At 29.5% G+C, this 10,002-nt stretch overlaps 2 protein-coding genes across 3 annotated transcripts; one reads left to right on the top strand and one right to left on the bottom strand.

Annotated features, from left to right (window-relative positions):
• Positions 1-2,231: 2,231 nt before the first annotated feature.
• On the top strand, positions 2,232-4,177 carry LOC145190184 (protein canopy homolog 2-like). The gene is made up of 6 exons (XM_090091859.1): positions 2,232-2,450; positions 2,679-2,746; positions 3,057-3,104; positions 3,237-3,434; positions 3,524-3,620; positions 3,841-4,177. Exons 1-6 carry the CDS (start codon positions 2,369-2,371, stop codon positions 3,900-3,902), a joined length of 555 nt encoding a protein of 184 aa, XP_089947985.1. The 5' UTR covers positions 2,232-2,368; the 3' UTR covers positions 3,903-4,177.
• A 1,985-nt stretch (positions 4,178-6,162) lies between these two features.
• On the bottom strand, positions 6,163-9,111 carry LOC145190691 (uncharacterized). 2 transcript variants are annotated; one of them, XM_080067574.2, is made up of 2 exons: positions 7,983-9,111; positions 6,163-6,723 (listed from the first exon to the last, which is right to left on the bottom strand). In XM_080067574.2, exons 1-2 carry the CDS (start codon positions 8,974-8,976, stop codon positions 6,431-6,433), a joined length of 1,287 nt encoding a protein of 428 aa, XP_079923700.2. In that variant the 5' UTR covers positions 8,977-9,111; the 3' UTR covers positions 6,163-6,430. The 2 variants fall into 2 exon arrangements, with proteins under 2 accessions (XP_079923700.2, XP_079923702.2); XM_080067576.2 differs by having other exon boundaries at positions 6,163-6,782; positions 7,983-9,093.
• Positions 9,112-10,002: the final 891 nt, after the last annotated feature.

The following is a 10,002-nucleotide window of genomic DNA, read 5'->3' as shown; positions in this document are numbered from 1 at the left end:
ATAAATAAGTCCCCTTTGTTTAGTGGGCTTTTTTGTTGAGTAATGGATGACAATTTGGTCCATATAATCAACACCAATTTTATTTTTTATTGCAATGCAAAATCGCTCGTGGTTTCATTCCATCGGCTTCGTATTATTTTGTATAGTGTACGGTGGATAGCAAATTCACAGCTTTATTCTTTTTTGGCACGTACTTAAAATGCAAAACCAAATTTTCGTGAAAGCCAAAAAGAGACGACAGTACAGGACGAGAAGGATTCTTTTTCATTTTTTATGGTAAAAATCTTTAGTTTGCTCGAACGGTGCCGACGTATGAAAAACCGAGGTTGAAAAGTCTTCTGTTGTATAGAAATCGTTGTGAATTCTAATGTTAATCGTTGTAATAATTGTATATTTGTTTATGTAATGGAGACTCATTTTGGTAGCGGACTAATTTTGAACAAACCCAGTGGGCACCGCGATGTTGGTTTAACGTTTAGGCGACGTCGAGTGCGACATTGCATTAACGTTGGAAATGGAAAGTTGGATCAACGTTAATATTCGATGTTATCGCGATGAAATCGCGATGTTTTATGTCGTTTTGACGTTGATTTAACATCGCAACTCGATGTTAATTTTCGACGTCATTCTCACGTTGGTGCGATGTTGAATTTACGTTGGCGACGTCGCTAACCTAAAACTAACATCGAACCGACGTGAGAATGACGTCGATGCCCACTGGGAAGAATTTCGTTTTTCAATAAGATCTCCATTATTTTAGAAAAACTCTCATTTTAAATCCAACTCTAACTTTTCTAAAAATTGCAGTCAAAGAAATTTAACTTCATCATAGAAGTGAAATTTTATTATTATTTTTAAGGATTTTAAAAATTACAAATTAAATCTATGAGACATTATTCTCCCCTCCTTCAGTGTATAAAAAGCTTCATTCATTTTTACTTTGCTGTTTGTTGTTGTTCAATAAATTTGAATAAAGGATAACGGTCAAGTCTGTTTAAAAACATTTCAACGGTCGAATATTCTTCTAAGAAGGCAAGTATTTTTTTCAAAAATAATACGATGACAATAAGTTTTATATGCAATGCGTATTAGTTGATCTAACAGCGACTAGAATATAGTTTCGGTTAGGGTTAGGACTATTGTAGTTGTAATGAAAACAATAACAGTAACAATAATTATTGTTACTGTATTAACTTAATTTAGAAACAATAACAATACTTGTGATTTACAACTATTGTAATTCTGTAATACAATAACAATAAATATTGTATTGCAATTCATCTTTATAAAACAATAACAATATCTGAAAAAAAAATATATTGTAATGACCCACTACAATAACAGTAAATATTGTATTGTAATTCGTCTTTGTAATACAATAACAATATATTGTTATTGTAATAAAAAAAATTATTTTATTGTCAAAATTTAATAAATGTTTTAACAGTCCAGTTGCCGACTATATACCCTTGTACCCTTAAAATAGGGTACAACTAATATTTAATGATTTATTCTATTTTACTGAAACATAATGGGAGGGGGAAGGAGTGCCAGAATGGTAAATTGGGCAACTTTAAATAGTAAGATTATCATCAGACAGGCAATATTCTGCGGCCATTTAGAGCTTAGAAATACATAACAAGATAGGTGATGCGATATCTAAATATGATCCGAAGGCGATCAAGATTAATGCCGATTGCATTATTGTATTGTAATGTGTAATTGTATTTAATTTTTACAATTACAATAGTCCTAACCCTAGTTTCGGTCATAAATTTGTGCATTCATCCGGCAGCAATTGAAAAAAACATTTCTACCGCTAAAATGTCCCACGAGATTTTCACTTTCATTTTCTGAGTTCCACGTCAGTTAATCTAGTACTCATTTCTCTTAATAAGAAAAAGCTTGATAACTTCTGAATTCCACGTCAGTTAATCTAGTACTCAGTTTTCTTGCTTAGGAAAACCTAGATAATATCTCCTGATGCTCCACAGATCGTGCTCAATTTATTACATACAAAAATATCCAGTTTTCATATGATTTAGAAAGTTTTTAATGTGGTTAAAGTGGTACATTGTTGCAATCCTTCATATGTGTGGCATGTGTCTCACTGCGCTATTGGTAGCATAAAAACACATTGAATATATTTACTTTGATAAAGAACAAACGCTCCTTTTTTATTTTATGATTAAATAAATTACTATGATTATAAGATGTAGATTGTTGTTATATGTTGTCATTTTAGACAAATATTAAACTCTCCATCCACAATTTTTAAATGGTTTCTTTGAAATAAACTTCCTGATGTTTAATGCACAAAATGTACTGAAGATTACTATACTTATAGGATTTAATATATAGCTTTGCAATGATTTTTTTATATCTAATATTTGGTTTATGCATGTTAAGTGAAATAGCTTGCAACAAAGACAAAGTAAGATATTGTGCAGGTCAGTGTTACCATTTTTCTTTATCTTTCATTTATGTGCTTTAGTTAGAAGTTAATGTCAAGTGGGTTAGTTTAAAACTAAACATTAAAAATTTTGTTTTCTACAAATATTTGTGTTTCATTTAGTTTTGAATATCCTGTGTAGTTTTTAATTAATCTAGCTATGGTAGTAAATTTGCTCATAAAGTGTTTTTTGATAAATTGATAAATCAAGTTCTAATGATTTTAGCTTGTCATGTGGTTATTGATGAAATAGAGTATGAAATATCTAAAGTTGATCCAGCAAAAACCTTAGATGTAAGAAGATAGCATTTTTAATGTTTTTTGTGTTTGTTGATGTTTTGTTTTTTTAATTTGTTTTTAGTTTGTTTTTTTTAGTTTTGAAATTATTTATTACTAATAATTAAAAAAATGTTTTAATGTAAAATTTAAGATTAAAAACAGCATATGGAACTAATATAAGTAAATATTTTTTTTAGAAGCATAGCTATTTGGTTTATTGGAATAGTTACTGTTAATAATTTTATCCTAAGTTTCAATAAGTTTGCAAATAAATTTTATAATCCTTCAAAGTTTTAATGTTTATTTACATTTTTATTGAACTTAGATTGAAAGTTTTCGCGTAGATCCAAATGGAAACCAGCAGCGTAAGCAGGTAAAAAAAAGTTCTTAGTAAAAAATAAAAAGCAAAATAAGAAATATAATTTCATACACAGTATTATGATAATTATCACAACAGAATTATATTTTTTAATGATCAACTGTAAGAATATTTACTTCTGCACAGATAAGTTATGCACGCTCAGAAACCCATCTTACAGAGGTGACTGAAAATTTATGTCAAAGAATGAAAAATTTTGCAGAATCAGTTGATAAAAGTACTGGTAATATCAAGTATGTATCAACTAAATCTCGTGATGGTCAACCCATACAGCTGGAAAATGTTTCAATAAGTTCTGAAATCTCTGACAAATTGCAGATTATGGTGAGGTTTTTCGCTTCATTTTTTAAAGGTTGATCAATTTTTAAATCAAGTTGTTTTACTTTATGTAATTTTTGATGAACAACTTTTAGTGTGAAAATATTATTGAAGACAATGAAGAACATATAATTGAGTTCTTTAAAAAGCCATCCGCAGAGCCTAAATCGGAGTTCTGTTCTAAAGTAACAGGTTAGTTCTTGATCTCTATTGTCTGTTTTAATATGTTTTTGACATTCTTTAGGCATTTTGTTTGTATTGTTGATTTCATTTTTTATTTTTTTTTTTTAAATTTCCAAAATATAAAAAAATCTCAAATAGTCTTTTTGTTAAATATTTTATTAAAAATTGTGAAAGTATTTTAAATACTTTTTTACCTGCTTTTAAAATTTTTCTTGATTGTTACTAACAGATCTATGCCCTGACGATGTTAAAGAGGAAACTGAAGAGGAGGAAAATAAAGAAGAGCTATAGATTTAAAATTGAATGTAGTTTTTATAGTATGATTTTACAATTATGTGAAGTTTTCCAAGATTTTCAACAAGGATTTGCAATAGGTTTTTAAATACTTTTAAACTATTTATTTGAATTGTTTACATGATACCAAAGTTACATTAATTGTTTTTTGCTCGTAAATTTTCATTCTCTGTGGCTCCTAAAGTTGTCAACTTAATGATCAATTGTGATTTAAAATTGTCTTACTTGATAAGGTGGGGCTTCTGTTGAAATTTGGCTTCAAAAAAAGAAAACGTTAAATGAGATTTAAGATTTAAAAAATTATAATTTACAAAGCTGGTTTTTATATTATTATTTAATAAAAAAATGTTCAATGTTAAAAGTCTAAATTGGCTAAAACTTATTTTTCTTGTTCTTCTAATCTCAAGCCTAAACCGATAGGAATGTTAATAGTGACGAATGTCGACGTTTTTTCCATCATTTCAACTTGAGTTATTACTGATAGATCTACAGCTTTCGTTTTCATTTTTAGAGTTTTCATTCTTTATGGCTTTCATGGCGTTACATTTGTCACGTTCTCTGTGTTTATTTTTTTTGTAAATGTGTTAAGATTTACGCTAGCCAATTGTAACCTAATCAATGAAACTTTGAAACTGATAAACAAGATACCACCCTACAATCTTTCTTCGTATTAACTTAAAATCGGCGCATTTTGGCTAATGCTAAAACTCGATATTAGCGTAAAATCCTCGTTAAGCAAAAGCCAGAAGATTTTCTCAAAACATTTCTTAGATTGTTTTTGAATTACATTTTCATCATTCAATTCAGAAATCATTATTATGAGTAATGTTTCTGATTAAAAATTTCCTGAGTCACACCGACGTTAAAGAATGGGAGTAAAACAAGTCCAAATCTTTACTTTCTTGATTTTAAAAATTTTTTTTAAATACGCTTAATGGACTTTACTTACATGTAATAGAAATCAACATGCCATATTGCTAAAAATTTAGTTTTTAAAGAGAACTCCACCAGCATTGCAGTAATTGAGGTACTTAATGAAAAAGATGACCTCCTAAACTGCAAGTCTAAGAAAATCAGCAATACAGTGGTTAGAGGACAAAATTCATGAACTTTTTATGGATGTTATTAAATGAATACTATTCCGATGTCATACAGAGCTAAAAAAGTTTTCAATAAATATTTAACTATTTATGGAGATAAATCTTTTTCTTGAATTTAGCTACATGACTTAATGTAACATGGCCTGGGTATAAATCATACAAAAATTAAAAAAACTTTATAGTAACAAAGTCAGTTATTAAGATTTAGAGTTCATTTTTAAAATAATAATTTGTTTCCTTGGTTGCTTGCTTACGTGTGTATAAATTATAATTTAAACATAAAAATGAACTCATAAAATCTAATAAGAAATAGAATTAATTTATGGAAATATTTAACTTTATAGTTCAGTTTTTGTTTTTTTTTTGCCATATTTTATTCTCCCCTCCCCCACCTGCAAATTTTGGATTCTATGATGAATTTGGGATACTGATTCGATTATGAAAGTTATCCTTTCCGTAAGAAAACATGAGATAGGACATAGGTTACCTTAAAAGGTTATGAAAAGTCTGCTAACAACAGGTGATTGTATAATAGACCCAATCGAGCAATAAAAAATTCTAGGCTTTCTCATTGTTATGCTAAGCCAATTTGTGTGCCGCAATAATTGAAATTGCTACTATATGTTAAAAGAATAAAACTGGTATTTATTCCTTTACATTAGATCTTGAAATATTTGAAAAACCTAAAACTGTGGCTAGTGCGTTAGAGGAAGTTGAGCGTACTGATAATGTAGAAAATGATGGTAGAATTAATCAAAATGGCGAACATAAGTAAAGTTGGGGAAGTTTTAGTGATAAAATTTTATATGATTTTCTAAAATCTTATTCCTGGTAACAGAATCATCTAGAATCGATAGAAGCCTCTATATAGAAGCAACAGAAAAACTAACAATCAAAATGCAAGAAATAACGTAGTATTTAAAGATCACAATAAATCAGTTCCAGTGAAGAGAATCTTTCATATCTGTTTGAGGTAAACGATTTTCCCTTAAAAAGAGTTAGAAAAATGGGTTAAGTACATGACTAATTTCAAGATTGTGCTCATCTTCCGAGATTTTTTCGTCCAAGGATGGATAAATTTAGATGTCTTACTGTTTTTACAAAATACTTTTTATACGAACAGAAAAGTATATTTACATTTATACTATATAACATCATTTCTTTTGAAATTCTTCTTTTTTAAGATTTCCAGTCTCTAATTAAAATGTTTAAAGCATAATTAGAAATAATTAAGCTAATTCGCGTTAAGAATTTGTTATTATGTATAATTACAATATGAAAATCTCTTGCTACGTTGATTTACAAAAAAAATTGATGTTTTTGATAATCTTAGTCATATCGCTTTTTAAATAAAAATTGAGCTAAAAAAAGTTTCAGACACAAAAAGTTTCATTCATATAAAAAAAATTTTTTAAATAAAAAAATTCATCGGTATGTTCCCTTTACCACTTTTGCGACGTTCTTTACTTCTACGTAACCGTTACCGACGGCTGTTATTACGGCAACAATAACTATGACGCCTAGAAAAAGTTCCTTTATAAAACTAACATGATCGACCAGCTTGCAGTAGAAAAGAATAGGTAAAATTACGCTTAGCACGCTGAAAAAACTTCCACCGGCCAAAGAAAGTACAGGACCAAAACTTGGTACAACAAGTGCTATTGTTACTATAGCAACAACTATTGTTGTGCGAATTGCCAATCTTTGCCACCCGAAGTCTATTAAACAGAACAAAACTAGACGTCACAAGGAATCAGAAGTTTTCATGAAAGTAATTCTAAAATGTAAAAACCATTTTTTAAATTCGCTGGATCATTTATATCGAGAATATATACTAACATATTCAAAGAATATTTAATGATATACAATGTATACTTTTTTTAAGTTCTTAGGCACGCTGGCCAATTTTTGACCATGTTTTGGAAGTGCGAATAAATTTTTTTTTAAAAAAAAAAAATTTAATTTATTCACACTGCTAATTTATTTTTCTATAAACTGTGAAAACAAAAAACAAAAAAACTTTTATTAAATTATATATTTACTACAACCTCCGTTCCACAAGAGCTGTCACATTTGATGCATAAAGTTTGTTTCATAATACTTGTCCCATTTGATCAAACTTTTATAGCTATAGCTTCGCTTGTGTTAGACCGATTTTCAAAAGTAATAGCTTGTTGAAAAGGTTTACTCAAGGTTTTCTAACACGGTTGGCCACTTAAAAATAGGTGATCAATAGGAGAATAAAAAATTGCGAGTCAGAAATAAGTTCTTTATTAATTTTATTGCAGTAACATTTATTTCAGTTATTCAATATTTAAAAAACTTTTCGTATTCTCCACGGCTTCGGCATTACATTTTAAATTTAAGGGGAGTCGACTTTCTCATCGAAATTTTTCTTTATTTAGGGTAGATTCACACTGTAATTTTATTTGCATTTTGTGGTGAGTACTACAAATTTATTCTCTTAAATTTTCACTTTTAGAAAATAATTAGAACGGTACAAATTTCGCAAACCTTTAAAAAAACTACTTAAACAGCATACATTTTCAATATTCGGACCAAAAGTATCCAAATGTGACAATTATTGTGGAACGGAGGTAGTACTATTTGTATAAACTATAAACTTTAAAAGTTTTCCTTTTTTTAAAACAAATATAAGTATTACTCGGTTTTTAACAGTTGATGAAACCTTTTATTCCGACAAATTATGAAAAGCGATTAATAAAATGTTTAAGGCGAAAGTACACATTGAATAATGAGTTTGTTCTTGAGGTTCGGAATGAAGAAGAACAAAACGAACGCCGATGTTTACTTTTAACACGAGGAGAAAGTAATAAAACCATTAATAAAAGTTTTCATAAACAATTATAAATAATATAAATATTATAAAAACTGCTATTACCAACATTATAAAAACTGCTGTTATCTAGTATACAGGGGTTTAGTAAATTTAAAATTTGAATTAAGTTGAACTTACGTAATGGTGCATTAAAAATAGCTTCCATTTGTTGATTGACTGGGTTGACCAGCATTATGAAAGCGCATAAAACGTGACCGCATATCAATATTTGAGCAACAGTGACATATGTACGAAAGTAAACGCATTTAGTAAAAAGTGGCATCTCAGTAAAAGTTGTCAAAATATCTTCTTGGATTTTTTGATCAAGAATGATAAATGCGCTCAAGGAAACACTAGTGTAAATAAAAAAAACGATTGTGTAGCCAATCGCTACTGCGTACGGAAATTTTTCCGGTTGTTTTAAATCGTTTTGTATTGTAGGAAATATTGCTATTCCTCCAAAAGTAAATTGAACTGTTCCAAAGACGCCCAATATTGTTTCTAAATTTGCAGTAGTTTTTTTAGGTACGTTGTATCCTACCGAATGACTTGTCATTGCTATATTAAGCATAATAAGAACGGCAGCTGCGAAGCTGCATGCCGTCGCTAAGAATCCAATCATTGGAAAATCTTTTGGTGTTCCAAGAAAAGTTAAAGGCAGTAGCACTATACCACATACAACAAACCATATTCTCAGTTGATTTCTATTATTAACTAAGTCAGAAGGGATCGGCGCAATCTTGCTAAAAACTTCCCCAAGTAATAACAAAAAAACTATACAAGTAAAAATAAGCGACAAATTTAAAATCACCGCGACAGAATATTTTGCAAACATTCCGTAAGATTTCTCAGCTAACTGTGGGTAAGGATCCCTTAGTGCTTCTCTATTGTGTACAGAAGAAAAAGCGAGAAGACATCCTTTGGAAAGTAGAATTCCGCACAAACACATGAGCAAAGCTGAAATAAAAAACAGTGGAACACCCACCCATCCCACCAATTTCATTGTATAAGGTAGCGTTATAATACCAGCACCAACAACATCACCAACTATAAAAAATACTGCTGCGGCTACGCTTAAACCGCGTTTAGTTTGTGGTGTCTCTAATGTTTTATCGCTCGCTAAGTTCTCCATTTTTCTCAATAGGTTTCTGGATTCTTGATTGCATAATAACCATCCCACTCAGAAGGTTTTTTTAAATTTTTTTTCTTTTCATAAGCATGAAGTAATATACTCAAAGGTATGGTGTGCACATATGCAGCATTATTTAATGGTGGTAATCTTTCAAAACGTTCGTTTCTAAACTCGAACAAAATCTTTTGCCGGTCACGGTTGAATTGAATAATATGGAATAATCAATTAGCAGTTTTTATCTTTAAACGAATTCAAATATGTCACAGTAAATTCATAGAATATAGTACAAATTAGTAAATTTGAAAAATCTCGGCTGATTTTAGTAAACTTTGAACTTGTTTTACTCAGGGATTACAGAATTTTCTAATATTTCCTGGAAATTCTGATATTTTATGAATTTAAGTTTTTACTCAAATCAAAACAATTCAACCTTTTAATTTAAGTAAACTCATTTATTTGTAAAATCACTAATTACAGTAGATACCCTATAGCCGCACTGAAAAGCGTTTCTAATTCATTTGTTTATACATGAGTTTATTCAAAGGAACCTGGAGTTGCACATTAGTTTAGCTTTAAGCCGTCTGTTGGGGCATTTTTTTGAGACAAGTGCAGTTATATTTCATAAGCCCCTTATCCTCCTGAAGCTGACAGAACAATGAACGCTAATTGCAAAGATTCATACAAACATCCTCGCTAAATACAAACATCCTCGTTAGATAAAAGTTTTAACGATTTAAATCAAGTTCATTTCTAGAAAAAATTCCGTTAAAAATTAAACGGCAAATTTATACATCCGTTTTACTATAATGTCCTTTGAAAACTTTGGATTAATTCTTCTACAATCATATATTATCGTCACAGCTACATTCTCCCCAGAAACTCGTTTAAACTTGTTTAAAGTTAAGCCATCCGTTTTTTCTACCTGGGATACTTTAGATAAGTTCGCTTCAATTTTAAATTTTTAAATAGTTTGGCAGGCATTTAACTTTTCTTCATCCATTATTGTCATTTAGGTGCTCCTTCTTG

This window comes from Hydra viridissima, unplaced genomic scaffold (genome assembly GCF_058129835.1).
Source record: "Hydra viridissima isolate aposymbiotic clone 2 unplaced genomic scaffold, HvirCarnegie_v1 scaffold_6, whole genome shotgun sequence".
Taxonomy (NCBI): Eukaryota; Metazoa; Cnidaria; class Hydrozoa; order Anthoathecata; family Hydridae; genus Hydra; species Hydra viridissima.
Note: the sequence above shows the minus strand (reverse complement) of the source record. Positions and strands in the feature narration are given on the sequence as shown.